The 21,277-nt window shown below is 49.5% G+C and overlaps 1 protein-coding gene across 1 annotated transcript in view; it reads left to right on the top strand.

The window, feature by feature from the left end:
• The first annotated feature begins 449 nt into the window (after positions 1–449).
• LOC119975128 (multidrug and toxin extrusion protein 1-like) overlaps positions 450–21,277 on the top strand; it is a 60,161-nt gene continuing 39,333 nt past the window's right edge. The window contains exons 1-6 of the mRNA XM_038814689.1: positions 450–663; positions 3,853–4,014; positions 7,935–8,036; positions 9,649–9,717; positions 14,284–14,432; positions 14,833–14,875. Of these exons, the coding sequence (XP_038670617.1) occupies positions 3,868–4,014; positions 7,935–8,036; positions 9,649–9,717; positions 14,284–14,432; positions 14,833–14,875 (510 nt within the window). The 5' untranslated portion in view covers positions 450–663; positions 3,853–3,867. The remainder of the gene's footprint in view (positions 664–3,852; positions 4,015–7,934; positions 8,037–9,648; positions 9,718–14,283; positions 14,433–14,832; positions 14,876–21,277) is intronic.

Raw genomic sequence — 21,277 nt, 5'->3', positions numbered from 1 at the left:
TTCTTTCCAAAGTGAATCACCTCACACTTCTCCACATTAAACTCCATTTGCCACCTCTCAGCCCAGCTCTGTAGCTTATCTATGTCCCTCTGTAACCTGCAACATCCTTCCGCACTGTCTACAACTCCACCATATGTTTCTGGAACTCATCTCTTTATTCACCTGAGGAAGGAGCAGTGCTCTGAAAGCTAGTGTTTTGAAACAAGCCTGTTGGACTTTAACCTGGTGTTGTAAGGCTTCCTGCTGTTCAGAAGGTAGGTTATTGAACCAAACTTTGTTTTTAAACTTTTTTTATGACTCAATCAACTTAAACATCGATTACAGAGTTAAAGGGCAGGTCAGGTTATCCACTAAGTGAGCTCGGCAGCCAAAGATCTAATGAATAACTGGTAGCATAACTGCATGCGTGGCATTTAGTTAAGGACACTCACCCTTTTACTGAGAAAGCCTTCTCTGCGAACACGACAGTATCTGACGCCAATCAGGTTTAGACCCGAGAATGGTCCGAAATGTGCACCTTCACTACTCAATCCCCTTCTGCACAAATGCCAGTTGATCTTCTCTGGTGACAGTGATTTCAGGGACTCCCAGCAGTCAATGATTCCTGATCGTAAACCAATCCAAGGTGGAGGAACGTAGATGCACCGAGCATCGAGGAAAGAGGTAAAGAGCAGTGGCTGGGGAGAGGGTGGGGAAACCCACAATGGTTAAAAGGACTCTGCTCCAAAACCTCTGGAACTCTTGAGGCACCTTGTGGAGCTGCTGGAGGAGTGGGGAGCTACATCAGTGATGTGGGGTGGGATTCTCCGTCAGCTGAATTCGGGGGGGGGTGTGATTGGGCGGAGAAAAGCTTCCGCCACCAAAATCGTAGCAGGCGCCACTTTGATGTCGAATCGCGATTCTCCATCACCTCGAAAACGGCGTCAATGCGACGTACGCCGCGCGTACTTTAATCACCGCTTGCATCTCATTACTCGGCCGACCCGCCATTCTCCGCCTCTGACGGGCCGGGCTCCCGACGGCGCAGTCCACGTGCGCTCTCAAAAGTCGTGGACCTGGCGTGGTTGGCTGCGGAGAGAAAGAGAGAGAGGGGGCGTAATTCGCCGACAGTCGTGCCACTGGCGGGGGGGGGGGGGGGGGGGAGCTTCTGCCAGGGTCAGGGGGAGTAGTGGGGGGGTGGCCAGGAGGTGGGCTGTGGGGTCGGGGTGGTCGGGTACGCAACACCATTACCGCAGTCGGCAAGGCAGCCGTGCAGCGGTGCACGCCGCTGATAGCCCGCTTTAAACCTGGTCCCTGGGCCGTATAGGTGACCCCCCCCACCCCCCGCGGAACCTTCCTGGGTGCCCCTCTGGCCCCAGCCGACCCAACACAACCAGTGCCTTCTTGTTGGCTTCGATACGTGAAAATGTGTGGGAAAATAAATTTTCAAAACTTGCCGATGATAACAAACTTGGAGGTCCAGTGGGGACGATAGCGTACGACTGCAATAGGACATTGAGCGGCCAGCAGAATGGGCAGACAAGGGGTAAATGGAATTTAAAACACAGAAAAGGTGCTACACAGCACGGTAGCACAGCGGTTAGCACAGTTCCTTCACAGCACCAGGGTCCCAAGTTCGATTCCTGGCTCGGGTCACTGTCTTTGCGGCATCTGCACGTTCTCCCCGTGTCTGCGTGGGTTTCCTCTGGGTGCTCCGGTTTCCTCCCACAGTCCAAAGATGTGCAGGTTAGATGGATTGACTATGCTAAATTGCCCCTTAGTATAAAAAAAAGGTTGTGTGGGCTCGTGATGACAGGGTGGAGGTGTGGGCTTGGGTAGGGTGCTCTTTCCAAGGGCCAGTGCAGACTCGATGGGCTGAATGGCCTCCGTCTGCACTGTAAATTCTATAATTCTATGATTGACAAGCTGCAGCCGCACACTCCCCCCACAGAGACCCTTAACTAAAGGAACCCCCAAAAGAGATCCCCTAGCTAAAGGGACCCCCACCACTGGGACCCCCTATCTAGGTGGAGGGCAGTCCAGACAGGGGCAGTGAAATAAATTACAGCTGCAACACTTACCTGGAAGCTCCACGTGTCCATTTCTCAAAGAAGAATAGCTGTGATCTGTGTTTCAAACTCGTAGCTGCATTAGCTACAAGCCAATTGTTCCTTTCCAGTAGTGGGCTGTGATTGACAGCGTCCACAAAACAGTTGCAGCCTGGATTCATTCATCTCCCTTCGTGTATGAGTGACTCAAGTTGAAACCCAATGTTTACAAACATCAACCACATCAAAGAGAGGTAAGTGCATTGCAAGCACACGCTTGAGGTGTTGGATGCTCGCTGAGAACTCCTCATGCAGTCCCTGGCTCTGAGACTGCATCTCCACGGTCGATGGGACTGCCCGGTCCACAAGCCTGCAACTCACCTGGACGGCAGCTAGTCTCTGGGGGTTGGCCCGCCCTCCGACCATCTGCCTTCTCGGGAGTTCCTACCGCCACCTGCTATCAGATAGTGTCCGCGGAACCTCTTCACTAAAGCATCCAGCCCAGGTGAGTGGAGGGTGGTGGAGGGTGCTGGAGGCAGCTGAGGAAGGAAATCTGTGTTATCATCGGACTCGGGATCTGGGGTGTCCTGGACCAGATTCACCAGCAGGTCCTGCAAGGCACATGATTAGATTGTGGACCTGGGGGCGGAGGAAGGGGGGGAGTGGAGGTGATGCGGGTGCATCTTGCTGCCATCTTGTTGTCTGGGAGTACCGCGTGTATATGCGGCTGTAGAGTGTCAATCCCGAACCCGGCAAATCCGGCACCATTTCTCATTCGAATCGATCGTGTTCCACATGGCGCCGGTCGGCTAGCCCCCTCAACGGTCGGTGAATTGTACCAGGTGCCGTGCCAATTTTACTGTCGCAGAATTCCGCAAATCCTACCCTGCGTCAACACTTAATCTCGGGAACGGAGAATTACACCATGAATAAATGCATATTCCCACCACCAGCTAACGAAGCACCATTAAAAAATTATTCATTGAGCTTTCGTGATGGGAGTTTTAAAAAATAATTAATGTTCGATTTTTCATACGTTGAAAAACATTGAATCCTGAATATAGATGGTGAAATTCCTACTCAGCTCTGAAAGAACTGCTATTCAGATTTAATCATGACCACACGTCTAGGGGTGAAAACAGGGGCTGATTAGCACACTGGGCTAAATCGCTGGCTTTGAAAGCAGACCGAGGCAGGCCAGCAGCACGGTTCGATTCCCGTAACAGCCTCCCCGAACAGGCGCCGGAATGTGGCGACTAGGGGCTTTTCACAGTAACTTCATTGAAGCCTACTCGTGACAATAAGCGATTTTCATTTTCATTTAATTTCAAACAGTTTTAACATTGTCACCACATAATGTAACAGATGTGGACTGCGGAACCACATGGCGAAGCGTTGGGCAGCACGGCGGCACAGTGGTTACCATTGCTGCCTCACAGCGCCAGGGACCCATGTTCGAATCCGGCCTCGGGTGACTGTCTGTGCGGAGTCTGCACGTTCTCCCCGTGTCTGCGTGTGTTTCCTCCGGATGCTCCGGTTTCCCCCACGGTCCAAAAACGTACAGGATAGATGGATGGGCCAGGCTAAATTGCCCCTCAGTGTCCAACGATGTGCAGGTTAAGTGAGGCTATGCCGAGAGGGCAGGGGGGTGGTCCTAGGTAGGGTATTCTTGCAGTGGGCCGGTGCGGACTTGATGGGCTGAATGGCCCGCTTCTGCACTGCAGGAATTCTATGTCGTAACGTGCTCGGGGTGCTTGGTGGGATGGGATTATGGGGAGTGGGGATGTCCAAACAAGAGAACTAAAGTAACTGATTTATTTTTTAGTGAACGATTTGTAAAATGGAGAATTCAAAGGAACGAAGCTTCGACAATGTTGTCCAGACCCGTGGAACTTCTGGAAACTGGTTTGTGAGGACAATAAGGAGATTGAAACCTGTCAACTTCTGTCAGGAAGCGAAACGCATTTCCAAACTGGCTGGGCCAGTGGTGAGTTTACACCCGCCTAATATCCCATAATATCCTTCACACACTGCCCTCTCCAGAAAATAACTCATTGACTACTGTGATAAATGTAGCAATTTCAGGTATATTGTACTATATATATTTGGTGCTGTACGGGTTAAAAACAAAATCTGGTTTAGTGTGTGTGACTGCTGCAGTCATGGTTTTAAAAATCCTGGTTTGAAAGACAGCTCGACCTTTTGGAGCCAGAGGTGCCATTATAACGCCATAAAAGTTTGGGCTAATTGACTTTTATTTATATTAAGAGGGATCCCTGTTAATCCGAGACAGCTCAGTAAAGGTGGTGTAATTAATGGGAAGATCAGGAGCTGAATCAGTCAGGTGTTGAGGTTTTCAGTGTTGGTTTTTGGCTGGAGGGGGCGCTGAAAAGGTTTCTGAAGATTACAGACAGAGATTCTGCACTATTCTGGCAAAGTGTCAGGTCGCTTTCTTTCAAGCAATCTCCAAAGATCTCTCTTTCTCACAGTTGTGTATCCAAGTCATCTCTTTGCAGCAAGCATTCCCTGAGTGTTGATTGTATTTAAAAGTGGATTGCAACCCGAGATGGTTTTGTTGTTTGAGTGGGAGGAAAGATAGCAGTTAAGGGTTATTGTGTCGCAGTATTGATTAGCATTGTTTAAGGGGTAACTGCAAGCTAATTTCTTGTGTGATGTTAAAGATATTTTATTACTGTGTTGGCAATAAAGTTTAATTTACCACATCCCTTACAATAACATAATAAATAATAATTTAGCAAGTTCCTTACAATAACATGGCTAACTTATTCCACAATTCCCTGCCCTGAAAGATGAAAATTTCCTGCTTCACTTCAAAGACCATGGACACGGTCTACTAGCCACTTTGCCCCCGAACGGGAATGCGGCGTGGCTGATAGGTGCCAGGTGAGGCCTCCAACAGGCTTCTCGACAGTTAGTACGCCTCACAAGATCTACCCAGATCAAGATCTGAAGTAAAAAAACTCACCACTATTCTTAGAATTCCTCCTATACCAAAAAGGGTAAATAAGACAAATGGTGAACAGGGATTCTCACTCCCTGACTCCTATGCAGATTTAGGTGGGTGCTATTCGGGTCAAACTATATTTTCAAGTTATCCCCAGTATAACCCATATCTTCATAGAAGAATTTTATCTACTTACCATTTAATAGCATCGATCCTGGGTCCCGCATTGCTAAGTAAGTACAGTAGACTTTGTAATAACCACTGTTTCAGGTTAAATTTTTAAAGTTATTTTATTATTATATTTTTTTCTTTTAAAAGATGCAATCACTGTCTTTGCAGAAAAGTAAAAAGATCTTGCTTCTGGATTCCCCTGGTTGGTTGAAAAGGCCTTCAGGTCCACCTTGACAATCTCTCTTCTTTAGCTTTTGGTCTTCCTCAGATGGATTCGCTGTTCTACTCAGTCTCTGTGCTCTATCCTTCCCATGACCGAGCTATGAGAGCTGACTCTGCTGGCTGTCCCCTTTTTTAGGGTTTATATTCCCCTTCCAGCAGTTACCAAGTTTTTATGACATTATCATAAAGTAACTTTATTTTACTCTTGATTGTACAGGGTTCCTTTAATCTGAATTATTTCTAACATGACTATGTATTCATATTGAGCACGACTTCAGCTCATCGAACTCTGATTACATTGTTTCCTTTGTGATGTTCAAAAGTGCTTTGATCCCAGAGGGGTGCTACATCTGGTTCCTGCCACTTCTAAAGTTGCTTTATTACCAAACGGTGCACCCAGTTCAGAACTCTGACTCCGATTTGGGGCTAACATGTGTTCCCGTGGACACGTTGTCTCCAGCTTCCCATATTCACCTGGTGTCAGCAGAATTTCACACCTAAACATTTGTCACCCAATTCAACTGAAATTCCTAGCCATTCTTTTCTAGCTGCTTGCTAAAATAATTAACTTCAAAGAAGGTGCAGAATATTGCTTTTTTCCATGTAACTAAACGTTCAATCTGCTGTGAATTAAAAGACAGGCATCAGTTTTACAGCTTGAATAGTGTTGCTCGTTATGCTTTTACTTAATTGCTCTGTTTTAATAAGCTTTGCTCTAGAGTCGCCAGGTATCTTTCTGATACCACCACGAAGTTCAAATCCAAGCACTGATCAATAACTCAATACACCAGTTAGTAAGTTTGAAATCAATACACATTTATTATACACACAGTCAATCACTACTCATGCATAAACTCTACTTGCTAAACTATCACTACTACTAAAAGCCTATACTTAGCTTCGAATGGCCCACCAGGTCAGAGGAACAATGGCCGTTGTCCGGTTCTGATTCTGTTGGCTTCGAGCTGGTACGGAATAGTAGCTAGGAGCGTCTATCTCGTAGCGTGCGTTGACCTTAGACTTACTTGGTTGATGCAGCTGTTAGGCAGGTCTCTCCTCGCTGAGAGCCAAGGCCAAGAAGAACAAACTGAACTTGGGGATGCTATCTTATAGGCCCCAGGGGTTTCGCGCCCTTTTGGGCGGGCCCCGGACTTGGTCCCAATTAATTGGACCATGTCTCAATCGTTCTCATCAATTTTCTCCAATACTGGAGTTGTTCCCTGATCGTTGGGCTGGGTGTTCATTGGCCTGCCTTTGTTCTAGCTCCCACTGGCGCCGGGGAGTCTGTCTTGGTCCCGATTGTTTCAATGTCTCTGATTGTTTCTGGAGATGGCTCATTAATATGTTAATGGCTATTGGTTTCAGTTCTGTCTGGGTTCTGCAAATCTTAATACACAGGAAACCTTGCACCTGCTTGTGTTCCCTGTAGCTGCCCAATTTTCCCTACACTCCTCATGAGTGTCCATTTTGAAATCGGGACGTGGCCACCCCAGGTGGCTACAATAGTCACGAGCTGTTTTCTTCACGCCTGTTTGATAAAGGCTATCTGCATTTCAAAACCTTCATTTGCAGCTGCTGTTAGCCCTTTGTGAGATTTTTCCCTACATTCTCTCATGTAGGTATTGCCAGACTTCCATGTTTCAAATGACATATTTTCCCATTTTTTCTTTTGTCCCATCCACAATGGGTGGGACCAAGCCTCGCATGCCTAAGTAGGTTTAAAACCCACTTTGGGGTGCTGGCCTGGGATCTACTGGGCTCCCCACCCGGGCGCCTCTCAGTGCTAGTCCACACAAATGTGGACCAGGCGGAACGGCACCTGCAGGGTCTCCCAGGCCATTGGAGGCTCCTGGGTGGAAGGGGAGGCCCGAAAGGGGGTGATGGAAATCCTGAAAAGGGGGCCCTGTCGCGATCCCCTAATGTTGTGTCATCACTTGGGAGGGGGAGGAGGGGGAGGGCTGTGTGGTTGTGCCGATCTGTGGGGGGGGGGGGGGGGGGGGGGGGACACTCAAGTCCACTTAGAGATCAGGGCACCCTTTCAAAATAGTGACAGGATCTCGGAAGAACCGGTCTGGCCAATGAGTTGAGTTCCCTAGTGATGAAAATAATTCCAAGTGCGGACTAACCCATTGAGAAACTCCCCAGGGCCCAAAAAAGAGACTCTGGGCGGGATTTACCAACCAACCCACCGCGAGTTTTTCAGGCAGTGGAGGCGGCCCCGTCGGGGGGATTTTCTGGTTCCGCCGTTGTCAACGACATATCAGCGTGGCCAATCCACCTCACCTGCACATCTTTTGGGTTGTGGGGGCTGAAACCCACGCAGACACGGGGAGAACGTGCAAACTCCAGACGGGCAGTCTCCGTCTGGTCAGCATCGAGTCCCTGGTTCCTGGCGCTTCCCATTGCCTCAGATTTTGGAAGAAAGAGGACTCTCGGTAAGAAATGTGATATGTTTAATTAGATTACAAGCATTTTTTTTAAAAGTCTAAGAGTTTGATCAAAATGATGTGGCCAGTCTATGTTATTTATCATTCGTTCTCCTTTGCCAGTTTTTGTCACAGCTGATGGTCCTTCTAATAAGTGTTGTCAGCTCCGCGTTCTGTGGACATTTGGGAAAAGTTGAATTGGGCGCAGTTAGCCTTGCCACAGCGGTGAGTTTTCCGTCGGAATGTGCACATTTATTCACCATTATTTATCCTGTATAAAATAGTGATGGAATTGCGGAGATCCCTATCAGTTTTGAGCTGTGGGCCTTTATCAGCTGATTGTAAAGAAGTCTGGCCTTTACCTGCTGCCCTCAATGGAGGGGCAACTAGAGAGCAAGAGATGCTTCAGTGGCTCTCGGCTAAAGAACAGAAGCGTCTGCTCATCGCCATTGTCAATGAGCCATCCTGGAAGGCCGATGTGTGCGGACATTAGGTGGGAATGAGACTGGGCTCAGCCTCAATACTCTTCACGGGCAGATAATCAATCCTCTGGCAGGCACGTGGCTCAGGGTGGAGCTTCCCAGTCCCACCCGCCCCAAGGTGGGCGGGACGGACAGTTTGACGGGCCGACAAAAGATCATTGACTTGGGGCAGGAATTCGCCATTTGGCCCAGAAAACTGGTCGCTTGTGCGGGTTATTCAATGGCTGTTGAAGCCCATGGAACTGTAATAAATAACAATAAGGTTTCATTTATCTTGTGCCTTTACTGTAGCAATTGTCCCAAAGCACCTCACCGGCGTGTTTTCAGATAAATAAACAATTGAGCCAAATGAGGTATTACGGTGGGGGACCAAAATCTTGGTCAAAGAGGCAGATTTTAAGAATTGCTCCAGAAGCCAGGTAGGGAGGTGGTTTTAAGTGGAAATGCCAGCGCTTCATGTCCAGCAACAGAAGAGGTTGCCAGCAGCGATGTAAAGGGATTTCAAGGTTGCACAAACGGCCACAACAGGAGAGGCATTGAGCTCTCAGAGCATTATGGGGATGGAAATGGTCACAAGGAGCGGCAAGGCCAGGGGGGGAACTTGGACACAAGGATAAGAATCCTTAGTTCGGGGCAGCACGGTGGCGCAGTGGTTAGCACTGCTGTCTCACGGCGGCGAGCACCCGGGTTTGATCCTGGCTCCGGGTCACTGTCCGTGTGGTGTCTGCACAATCCCCCGTGTCTGCGTTGGGTTTCGCCCCCACGACCCTAAGATGTGCAGGGTTGGTGGGTTGGCCACGCTAAATCGCCCCTCAATTGGAATAAAATAAATCTAAATTGATAAACAAACAAAAAAAATTCTTAGTTCATGGCATTGATGAGCTAGTAGCCAATTTCACTCAGTGAGCAGAGGAATCATGGGCACTGTCCCCAGTGAGTTTTTGAAAAACTCTACCCCATTCGACCCCATAATGAGCCGAGGACTCTATGGTGGGTGCTCAGCCTGAACAGAAATCCGCAGGCTGCTGTGCAATCACGCAGCTCAAGTGAACTTGGTCGCGGGTGAAGGGAGTTTTTGGTTGAGTTGGGAGGCAGGCTGCCAGGTTCTAGGTGGAAGAGTGGGTGGAGGATTGGGTGCCTGCCAGAGGAACGGTCTGAGCCCACAGCAGACAAAAGCTGATCAAGAATTGACACTTGACGGGAAGGATTAGAAAAAGGGGAAGGACATGAAGCCATTAATAAAATCGCCATGGTATTTTACTCATTTGTATACCGCGTATTGATTTGTGGTATGTTGGTTCCACCTGGCATGATATTGCTAAATGCTTCCTTTTCTTTCTCATTCTTTTGGCCAGGTAATAACTATTGCCGGTATCTCCATAGGCATGGGACTGTCCACAGCGTGTGACACTCTCATATCCCAGGTAGGTGCACCTAAACCCTGACTGTATAAGGGGCAGTGTTGTATCTAGTCCACTTCTGATACTTCAACCAGCTCCTTAATTAAAGTTCACCCAGGTGTCTTTATTTATAAGCAGAACAAAGTATGGACACAGATATAATGCAACACACTTTATTAAATATAGTTAACCCATAAATTACCCACTTTACACACAGGAAACACCCAGGATTTGATGACACTATCTGCAAAAGTGGTTTGGTAGGCTGTAGATCTGATCCCTGAGTTCCTCTGGTTCCTCTTTGCAAAGGTGATTCTTGCTGGCTGTTGCTCCTTCTGGTCTGGTCAAGGTCATCTCACACACCGAGTCTTTGCTTCGAGTCTTCACTCCCAAGATGTCCCGAATGCCTATTTCTTTTATCCCTCTGCTGCCACCCACCTCCTTTTCCACCTACCCTTGGCCTTCGACCAATGGAGTCTCAGAAGGCAGGGTCTCAGTGCCCAATGGTCTGGTTGATGACCTGTTGACAGGGCACCTGGGAGGACCGATGATTGCCTGACGGGTTGTCAGGAACTGTGGACAATAGGCCAATGCATCTCAAGTAGGAGCGAGAATTACTTGATGGGTTATCAGGGGCTGCTTCAGACATGCATGACTGAGTTCTGCAGATCAGGATTTTTCAGGCTTCTGCAGACTGTGGTTTTAATTTAAAGTGCCCAATTCTTTAATTTAAGATACCCAATTTACAGCTGGCTTGTAATGCAGAACAAGGCAGCAGCGCGGGTTCAATTCCCGTACCGGCCTCCCCAAACAGGCGCCAGAATGTGGCAACTAGGGGCTTTTCATTGACGTCTACTTGTGACAATAAGTGATTATTATTATTAATCAGCCTTAAAACTAGGCCCTGATTATATTACCCCAGCAGTGATGTCCTTTCGACATAGCAAAAAGATTTTGTTATAACAGCGCAGAATCAAGAAGTGCGCAAGGGGGCCAGTGAATCGCGTACATATGTTTTAGTCCTCCCCGAAACTACCAGCATTCTGGACATCGATCTTTAAGATGTGGTTGGAGATCGTGGAACCATGCCTGTTGGGATATTGGAGCTGCTGCAGTTTCTGGAGGGGGGTGTTGTCCGATGTCGTGGCCTTCACCGCTCTGATTGTCCGGCAGCGAATTCTGCTAGGTTGGCGATACCACCGAAGGTGTGGGTATGGCTGGGGGATATGTAGAATTCCTGCAATTGGAGAAAACTAAGTTTGCTTTTAGAGGGTCACAGGACGGGTTTCACGTATATAGATATAGCCCATATATAGAATTTACAGTGCAGAAGGAGGCCATTCGGCCCATCGAGTCTGCACCGGCTCTTGGAAAGAGCACCCTACCCAAGGTCAACACCTCCACCCTATCCCCATAACCCAGTAACCCCACCCAACACTAAGGGCAATTTTGGACACTAAGGGCAATTTATCATGGCCAATCCACCTAACCTGCACATCTTTGGACTGTGGGAGGAAACCAGAGCACCCGGAGGAAACCCACGCACACACGGGGAGGATGTGCAGACTCCGCACAGACAGTGACCCAAGCCGGAATCGAACCTGGGACCCTGGAGCTGTGAAGCAATTGTGCTATCCACAAGGCTACCGTGCTGCCCCGTGAAATGGAAGCGGTTCATATCGGCATTCAAAGATTTGTCTGTCGCAGGCGAGTGGAAGGGGGGGGGGGGGGGGTGTGGAGGGGAGGGGGGGGGGGATTTTTGTGCTTTGGGGGAGGGTCAAGTTACTTATGGTTCAAAAAGGGGTAAAAAAAGATGACACAGTTTGTACTCTGAATCATAGAATTTACAGAGCAGAAGGAGGACATTCGGCCCATCTGGTTTTCACCGACCCTTGGAAAGAGCACCCTCTTTAAGCCAAGGCTTCTGCTCTATCCCCGTAACCCAGTAACCCGACCGAATCAAGGGGCAATTTAGCACGGCCAAACCACCGAACCTGCACATCTTTGGACTGTGGGGCGAAACCGGAGCACCCGGAGGAAACCCACGGTTTTCTGGATCGTTGCGTGATTTTTTTTTTGTTGGAATAAAATATATTTTAAAAAATAATAGAGCAGAATAAATCTTTTAATTTCAGGCCTTGGTCCCTCGAGTGAGTTAGAGCCACACAGACCAGGAAAGTAACAATCCCTGGAGTGTTCCACCGCTGGCTGCCGCCGTGCGCATGCGTGGCCACGGACCCGGCAGTTCTACGGCCGCATCCGCAGCTAGAGACAGGGGCTTCACGCTGCGTGCCTGCTAGCCCCCCCCCCTCCCCCCCACCAGACAGAGGATTGGTGGCCGTTTTGCTTCCTTTTATCGGTCGTACAATGCCACTGTTCCCACGCCGGCGTCAGCACTTAGACTCTGAATCAGAGAATCCACATCCCTATTTCTGAGAATCTTTTCCAACAATTTCACTGTCACTGACGTCAAGCTCACTGGCCTATAATTATCCGGATTATCCTAGCTACGCTTTTTAAATGACGGTACAACAGTGGCTATCCTCCAATCCTCTGCGATCTCACCTGTGGCCAACGAGGACACACAGATTTCTATTCAAGGCCCAGTGACTTCATCTCTTGCCTCCCTCAGTAATCTGGGATAGATGCCACCTGACCCTGGGGATTTGTCAACCTCAATGCTTTTTAACACACCCAACACTTCCTCCCTCATTACAACCTGTTCTAAAGTGTTTATACATCCCTCTGAGACACCACCAATCAATGTGCCCCTCTCCTTTGTGAATACCGATGCAAAATTAACACTTAACAGATTCCTCACCATCCATCCAAGGCCGAAGGGATTTCCAGTCAATACGAGGAAACTTAAAGTCTCCCACTACAACAACCCTATTATTTCTACATCTATCCCGAATCTGCTTACATATCTGTTCTTCAACTTCCCGTGGGCTGTTGGGAGGCCTGTAGTACACCCCCATCATAGTGACTGCCCCCTTCCTGTTTCTGAGTTCTACCCACAGTGCCTCGTTACTTGATTCTTGCAAGGTGTCCTCCCTCTGCACAACTGGAATGTGGGGCGGGGTTCTCCGACTCCCCACCGGATTGGAGAATCGCCGGGGGGGGGGGGGGGGGGCGGTGTGAATCCCGTCCCCGCCGGCTGCACTGTGGCCAACAAGGAAACAAAGATTTCTGTCAGAGGCCCAATGATTTCATCTCTTGCCTCCCTCAGTAATCTGGGATAGATGCCACCTGACCCTGGGGATTTGTCAACCACAATGCTTTTTAACACACCTAACACTTCCTCCCTCATTACAACCTGTTCTAAAGTGTTTATACATCCCTCTGAGACACCACCAATCAATGTGCCCTTCTCCTTTGTGAATACCGATGCAAAATACTCATTAAGGACCGTGGCGGGGGCAGGAATCGCGCCGCGCCGGTCAGCGGTCGCTAGCAGCAGCCCCCCCCCGGGCAATTCTCCGGCCCGCAATGGGCCGAGTGGCCGCCCGTTTTCGCAGCCAGGTCCCGCCGGCATATGTTGCACCAGGTATTTGCCAGCGGGACCTGGCTGCACGGGTGGCGTCCGGGTTCCTCGGGGGGGGGGGGGCACAGGGGGATCTGGCCCCGGGTGGTGCCCCCACGCTGGCCTGGTCCGCGATCGGGGCCCACCGATCCGTGGGCAGGCCTGTGCTGTGGGGGCACTCTATTCTTCCGCACCAGCGGCTGTAGCGGTCTGCCATGGCCAGTGCGGAGACGAAGCCGTCTGCTCAAGCCCCTTCCCCGCCGGCCAGCACGGTGCAAACCACTCCAGGGCCAGCCTAGCCCCTGAAAGTGCGAAGGATTCTGCACCTTTGGGGCAGCCCGCGCCGGAGTGGTTCACGCCACTCCTCGGCGCCGGGACCCCCCCCTGCCCCGCTGGGCAGGGGAGAATCCCGCCCATGTTCTCTACCCAGTATTGGAACACCCCCACCTCTTTTACCTTCCCCCACTGTCTCGCCTAAAACACCTCTATCCCGGAATGTTTAGCTGCCAGCTCTGTCCATTTTTTAACCAAGTCTCCGTAAAGACTCATGTTCTAATAACTCTTCACATTACCATCTGTTATTATCTTGTAATTGTGTCTCTCCTATATATGCTGTGATTGTGAACCTGCCTCCACTTCACCTGATGAAGGAGCAGCGCTCCGAAATCATGTGAGTTCAAACAAACCTGCTGGACTTTAACCTGATGTTGTGGAACTCTTTACTGTGCCCTGCCCAGTCCAGCGTCGACATCGCTGCATCATAATCTTTTGATGTTATTTGCAGTTTTAAGCTTATGGAGAAAAGCTAAGTCCAGCAGATGCTGGTCAGTGTTGGCCCAATTCACGTTGGGCTGGATTCTCCGTTGCGAGGTTCCGCCCCACTACCGTTGCCAGCGAGGACGGAGAATTTGGTCACGCCGTTCACTGGCGGCGGGATTCTCTACTCCCATCGCCCGTCGGTGGGACTTCCCATTGAAACCGCCCCACGGCGCTGGGGCCGCAGAATCCAGCCAGCCAGAGAATGGCCAGAAATCCTCAGCCCTTTAACTTTTATTCTGATTTTGTAGACACACGGCAGTAAGAACATGAAGCGAATCGGAGTGATCCTCCAAAGAGGGATCCTCATTCTCAGCATAGCCTGCTTTCCCTGCTGGGCCATCTTCATCAACATCAAGCACATTTTACTGGCTTTCAAACAATCTCCTGCGGTGGCCAAGTGAGTATCTTGTCTAATTTTCATTGCAAATTAATTCCAATTTATCAGCTTCCCCAGGCAGCCACATGAAAATGCTGTTCATTCCCTTAAATATGTAAGTAAGACAATGCAGTGAACATTGAATTCAAAGCTGCCTAATTCCAGATGTTAGTTGAAACATTAAGAGTAGCCGGGGCCGACCATCTCTATGATATGTTGTTCTATTTCTTGTACACTGCCTTCCCTCAAGGACTGGCCGTGACTCTGCTATGTGCCCAGTTCAACGAACTGCCTCCATTGGTGGAGTACGCTTCGCTGTGCTACCTGACTTTGCTGCTACGGTTTGAGTTTACCTTTTGTTACAGATGTTGCTCTTCTCTGGTCTCCCCGCTGTTGCCAATATCTTTCATTTTTCTTGCAGGTTAACGCAACTCTATGTGAAGATCTTTATTCCCGCTCTTCCTGTAAGTTAATTATGAAATGAAATGAAATGAAAATCGCTTATTGTCACGAGTAGGCTTCAATGAAGTTACTGTGAAAAGCCCCTAGTCGCCACATTCCAGCGTCTGTTCGGGGAGGCTGATACGGGAATCGAACCGTGCTGCTGGCCTGCCTTCAAAGCCAGCGATTTAGCCCAGTGTGCTAAACCAGCCCCTTAGGGAGTGAGCACATGCAGGCAGCTCATTAGACAACTAAAGTCACTCATTACCTAACGTGTAGACAGATCAACGGGTTCCTTTGATCTAATTGGCTGATCTCATTGGGAGCCACAGGGACTCAGTGTCCCAGTGCTAAATAATCAAAGAAGTCTTGAACAATCCAAAGTCAGATACCATCAGTACTGTTATATTACGTGATAGTAATATGTCGTTACTCTTTTGCTTACTTCCAGAATGGGCTGGTGGTTACAGTTCAAGAAAACTGTCAGTCTTCAAATTAAGCAAATAACATTTATTGAATAACGAATATAAATATCTATGAGTTTGTTCACTCTTCTACAACTATAACTGATGATTAAGTGAATAAGTATATATAATGTTCAACTACAAGTGCCAACTAAGCTATATCTCTAATATTCTGCTCACTTGTCACTCCTGATACGAAAAGGTGGGAATCTCCTCTGAGTTCTATCTAGTGGTTGTCTCGCACTATAATACAGATGTTAACCCCTTAAATACCAGCAGATATACAGATCACTACAAGTACCCCATCCAAGTCACCGTTCTCCATATGTGAACTTAACATTGGAGCAGGAGCAGGCCATTTGGCCCTTCGAATCTGCTCTGGCTTTTTAGAAAATCATGGCGGATTTCTACCTTAGTTGCAGCTTCTTACACTATCCTCTTACTCTTAGTATCCGTTAGCATCCAAAATTCTAGCAGGATCTGGCTTGAATACACACAATCACTGAAGATCCATAGCTCTCTGATGTAGCGAAATGCAAAGCTTTGCAACCTTGAATGAAGAGATGTCTCCTCGCCTCAGTCCTAAATGCTCAACCCAAGGACCCAGGAAATAAGAGTAGGTATAGGCCACTATACCAACGATCCCATCCTCCCACCAAACCCCAGACATTGGCCCGCATGTTAACATAAACAATTGACAAAAAGGAATCAGGAATCACCCATGGTCACCATTAACACACACCGCCCCCCCCCTCCCCCCAACCCTCCCAGCCCCCAACCCCCCTAATGTTCGACGTGATCCAATTCTCGAAAGTGCGTAATGAATAACGCCCATGAATTGTAGAACCCCTCCAGCAGCCCCCCCCCCTCCCCCCCCAGGACGTTGGTAATGGTGGGACCAGCGATGATATTGCCTGTGAATGTCAAGGGATGATGGTTAGATCCTCTCTTGCTGGCGAAGGTCATTGCCTGGCACTTGTGTGGCATGTAAGTCACCTATCATCCCAAGCCGGAATATTGTCCAGGTCTTGCTGCATTTGGACAATGGTTGCTTCAGTGTCTGAGGATGCTCAAATGGTGATGAACATTGTGCAATCATCCGTGTGCAATCATCAGCGAACATTCTGACCTTATGATGGAAGGGAGGTCATTGATGAAGCAGCTGAAGATAGTTGGGTCAAAGACACTACCCTGAGGAACTCCTGCAGTGATGTTCTGGAGTGGACATGATTGGCAACAACAATCACAACCACTGTCTTTTGCATTAGTTATGATTCCAACCTTGATTCCCATTGATTTCAATTTTGCTGGGGCTCCTCTACCAAACGCTGCCTGGGTGGCAGAGGTAGTCACCATCAGCCCTGGCATTTAGCTCTTTTGTACTGTTTTGGACGGGAGGATGAGTGACCCTGACGGAACCCAAACTGAGCATCCACGAATAGAATCTTGCTGAGTAAGTGCCACTTGACAGCACTGTCAATGGCACCTTCCATCATTTTGCTGATGATCGGGAACAGACTGCTGGGGCGGTAATTGGACAGGTCGGATTTCTGGTGCTTTTTCAGGACAAGACTGGAGTATTGTGTCCTGTTTTGGTCTCCTTAACTGAGGAAGGATGTGATGGCAATAGAGGCAGTTCAGTAGAGGTTCACCAGATTGATTCCGGGGATGAAGGGATTGACGTATGAGGGGAGATTAAACAGTTTGGGCTTGTATTCGCTGGAGTTTAGAAGGCTGAGAGGGGATCTGATCAAGGTATATAAAATACTAAAAGCCATTGATAAAGTAAATGTAGATGCAGGACACCGTTGCCAGACTGCTTCACTGTGATGCTGACTGAAGGACACCGTTCCCAGACTGCTTCACTGTGACGCTGACTGCAGGACACCGTTCCCAGACTGCTTCACTGTGACGCTGACTGCAGGACACCGTTCCCGGGCTGCTTCACTGTGACGCTGACTGCAGGACACCGTTCCCAGGCTGCTTCATTGTGATACTGACTGCAGGACACTGTTCGCAAACTGCTTCACTGTGACGCTGACTGCAGGACACCGTTCCCAGACTGCAGGACACTGTTCCCAGACTGCTTCACTGTGATGCTGACTGCCTGCTTCACTGTAATGCTGACTGCCTGCTTCACTGTGACGTTGACTGCAGGACACCGTTCCCAGACTGATTCACTGTAACGCTGACTGCAGGATACCGTTCCCAGACTGCTTCACTGTGACGCTGACTGCAGGACACCGTTCCCAGACTGCAGGACACTGTTCCCAGACTGCTTCACTGTGACGCTGACTGCAGGACACTGTTCCCAGACTGCTTCACTGTTACACTGACTGCAGGACACCATTCCCAGACTGCTTCAATGTGATGCTGACTGCAGGATACCATTCCCAGACTGCCTCACTGTGACGCTGACTGCAGGGCATTGTTCCCAGACTGCTTCACTGTGGCACTGACTGCAGGACACCGTTCCCAGAGTGCTTCACTGTGATGCTGACTGCAGTATACCATTCCCAGACTGCCTCACTGTGACGCTGACTGCAGGGCACTGTTCCCAGCCTGCTTCACTGTGACACTGACTGCAGGACATCGTTCCCAGGCTTCGTCAAAGTGATGCTGACTGCGAGGACACCGTTCCCAGAGTGCTTCACTGTGATGCTGACTGCAGGATACCATTCCCAGACTGCCTCACTGTGACACTGACTGCAGGGCTCTGTTCCCAGACTTTTTTTTTTTCAAAAAATATACTTTATTCATAAAATTTATCATAATCTTTACAGAACATTTCAAAATACCTTGACTGTACATTTCCGTCTGAGTTACATTCATTTGTCTTCAATTCCATTGGGATAATGTTGCACACGTATCCTGCTATAAGCTACAGTTCTTTCTTCAATATTTACATTACTTTGTTTCTATTATACATTGTGCTAATGGAAAAAAGAACCTCGGACTGAGGGGTTTTACACTGTTACCCACCCCTCGGTGTACATTTGGTGGTAAGACCTTACACAGTGGCCTTTCCCCATTGCGCCTTGGCGGCAGCTGCCCCAAGCTTGAGTGCGTCCCTCAGCACGTAGTCCTGGACCTTGGAATGTGCCAGTCTGCAACACTCGGTCGAGGACAGTTCTTTGCACTGGAAGATCAGCAAGTTTCGGGCAGACCAAAGAGCCTCTTTCACCGAGTTGATGACCTTCCAGCAGCAGTTGATATCTGTCTCGGTGTGTGTCCCTGGAAACAGTCCGTAGAGCACAGAGTCCTGTGTTACAGAGCTGCTCGGGATGAACCTTGACAGATACCACTGCATCTCACTCTAGACCTGCTTTGCAAAGGCACATTCTACAAGGAGGTGTGTGACTGTTTCATTTCCCCCACAACCACTCCGAGGGCAGAGTGCATTGATGCTGAGCCTTCGGGTGTACATGAAGGATCTGACAGGGCGGGCCCTTCTCACCACCAGCCAAGCTAGGTCTTGGTGCTTGTTTGAAAGTTCTGGTGATGAGGCATTCTGCCAGATGGCTCTGACAGTCTGCTCAAGGAACCATCCAATGTCCTCCACAGTCTCCTTTTCTCTGAGGGTCTCGAGGACATTACGTGTCGACCACTGCTTCATTGCCTTGTGGTCAAAGGTGTTTTCCTTCAAAAAAATTTCCACGAAGGATAGGTGGTACGGTACTGTCCAACTACTTGGAGCGTTCCGCGGCAATGAGGCCAGGCCCATCCTTCGTAACACCGGGGACAGGTAGAACCTCAGTGTGTAGTGACACTTGGTGTCTGCATACCCGGGGTCTACGCACAGCTTGATGCAGTTGCACACAAAGGTGGCCATCAGGATGAGGGCGGCGTTGGGTACGTTCCTCCCTCCTTTATCTAGAGGCTTGTACATTGTGTCTCTTCGGACCCGGTCCATTTTGGATCTCCAAATGAATTTGAAGATGGCCCGGGTGACTGCTGCGGCGTAGGTCCGAGTGATGGGCCAGACCTGCGCCACGTACAGTAACACCGAGAGTACCTCACACCTGATGACGAGGGTTTTGCCCGCAATGGAGAGGGAGCGTTGCTCCCACCAGCCCAGTTTCTGTTTTGCTTTGGTAATTCGTTCCTCCCAGTTTTTGGTGCATGCCCCAGCCGCTCCGAACCATATCCCCAGCACTTTCAGGTAATCTGACCTGATCGTGAAGGGGACAAAGGATCGGTCGGCCCAGTTCCCAAAGAACATGGCCTCGCTTTTGCCGCGGTTTACCTTGGCTCCTGAGGCCAGTTCAAACTGGTCGCAGGTGTCCAAGAGCCTGCGTACAGACGCGGGATCCGAGCAGAAGACGGCAACGTCGTCCATGTACAGGTAGGCCTTGACTTGCGTGCCTCTGCTGCCTGGGATCGTCACCCCTCTCATGTCCGGATCCTTCCTGATGGACTCGGCAAAAGGTTCTATGCAGCACAAAAACAGGGCCGAGGAGAGAGGGCAGCCCTGCCTGACTCCAGATTTGATCAGGAACTTTTCTGATTCCCACCCATTGATTGAAACTGCGCTATAGATGTTTGTGTAGAGCAGTTTAATCCAATTGCGAATTCCCTCCCCAAACCCCATTTTGGAGAGCACATCCATCATGTAGGTGTGAGATATTCTGTCAAAAGCTTTCTCCTGGTCAAGGCTGATGAGGCAGGTGTCCACCCTCCTGTCCTGCACGTAGGCGATCGTATCCCTGAGCAGCGCGAGGCTGTCAGAGATCTTCCTGCCGGGTACAGCACAGGTCTGGTCGGGGTGGATTACCGACTCCAGAGCAGACTTGACCCGATTGGCAATGACTTTGGCTAAGATTTTGTAATCCACATTTAACAGTGAAATGGGTCTCCAATTTCAAATTTCTTCCCTTTCCCCCTTCTGCTTGTAGATGAGGGTAATGATGCCTTTCCGCATGGATTCTGACATGCTGCCATCCAGAAGCATACTCTCGTACACTTCCAGCAGGTCTGGGCCCATCCAGTCCCACAGAGCCAGATACAACTCAGCCGGTAAGCCGTCGCTTCCGGGAGTTTTACTCGTCTCAAAGGACTTGACGGCCTTTGTCAGCTCGTCCAGAGTTAGTGGTTTGTCCAGGTTTTCCCCCTCGTTGTCGTCCAAGACCTCCGTGATAGACAACAGGAAGGTCTGGGTAACAGTGCTGTCTGTTGGCTTCAGATCATACAGTCTGGCATAGAAGGATTGACTGATCCTCAGTATGTCAGACTGCGATGTCTTTACAGAGCCATCTTCTTCCTTCAGGCTGCTGATCACAGAGGTTTCTCTGTGTACCTTCTGGAAGAAGAAGCGTGAGCACTTTTCATCCTGCTCCACAGAGCGGACTCTGGACCGGAAGATGACCTTGGAGGCCTCCGAGGTGTAGAGAGAGGCCTGCTGGCTCTTCACCTCTTGGAGATCCTCCTTGACATCAACCCCCAACGACTGCAGCTGGAGCAAGTTTTGCATGCTTTTCTGGAGCCTGGTTGTGACCCCTCGTCTCTCTCTCACCTTTTGTATGCCCTTGAGGATGAAGAACCTTTTGATGTTCCCCTTGATTGCTTCCCACCAGAGATGTGGAGACTCAAAGAGGGATTTCACGGTTCTCCAACCTTTGTAATCCTTTTTGAGTTCCTGGAGGTTCTCTGGGGTCAACAGCTTTACATTTAGCTTCCATGTCCCCCTGCCCACCCCCTGGCTTTCCTGCAGGTGGCAGTCAGCCAGTAGGAGGCAGTGGTCAGAGAAGAACACCGGCTTAACGTCGGTGGGCCTGACCGTGAAAGCACGGGACACAAAAAAGAAATCTATTCTGGAACGGACGGACCCATCTGGCCGTGACCATGTGTATCTACGCTGCGCTCCGTCTGCAGGGTTGCTGAAGACGTCGAGCAGCTTGGCGTCTTTTACCGTTTCCATCAGGAGTCTGGACGTAACGTCTAGTTTGCTGCCGGCTCTGCCGG

Source organism: Scyliorhinus canicula, chromosome 12 (assembly GCF_902713615.1).
Source record: "Scyliorhinus canicula chromosome 12, sScyCan1.1, whole genome shotgun sequence".
Lineage (NCBI taxonomy): Eukaryota > Metazoa > Chordata > Chondrichthyes > Carcharhiniformes > Scyliorhinidae > Scyliorhinus > Scyliorhinus canicula.
Note: the sequence above shows the minus strand (reverse complement) of the source record. Positions and strands in the feature narration are given on the sequence as shown.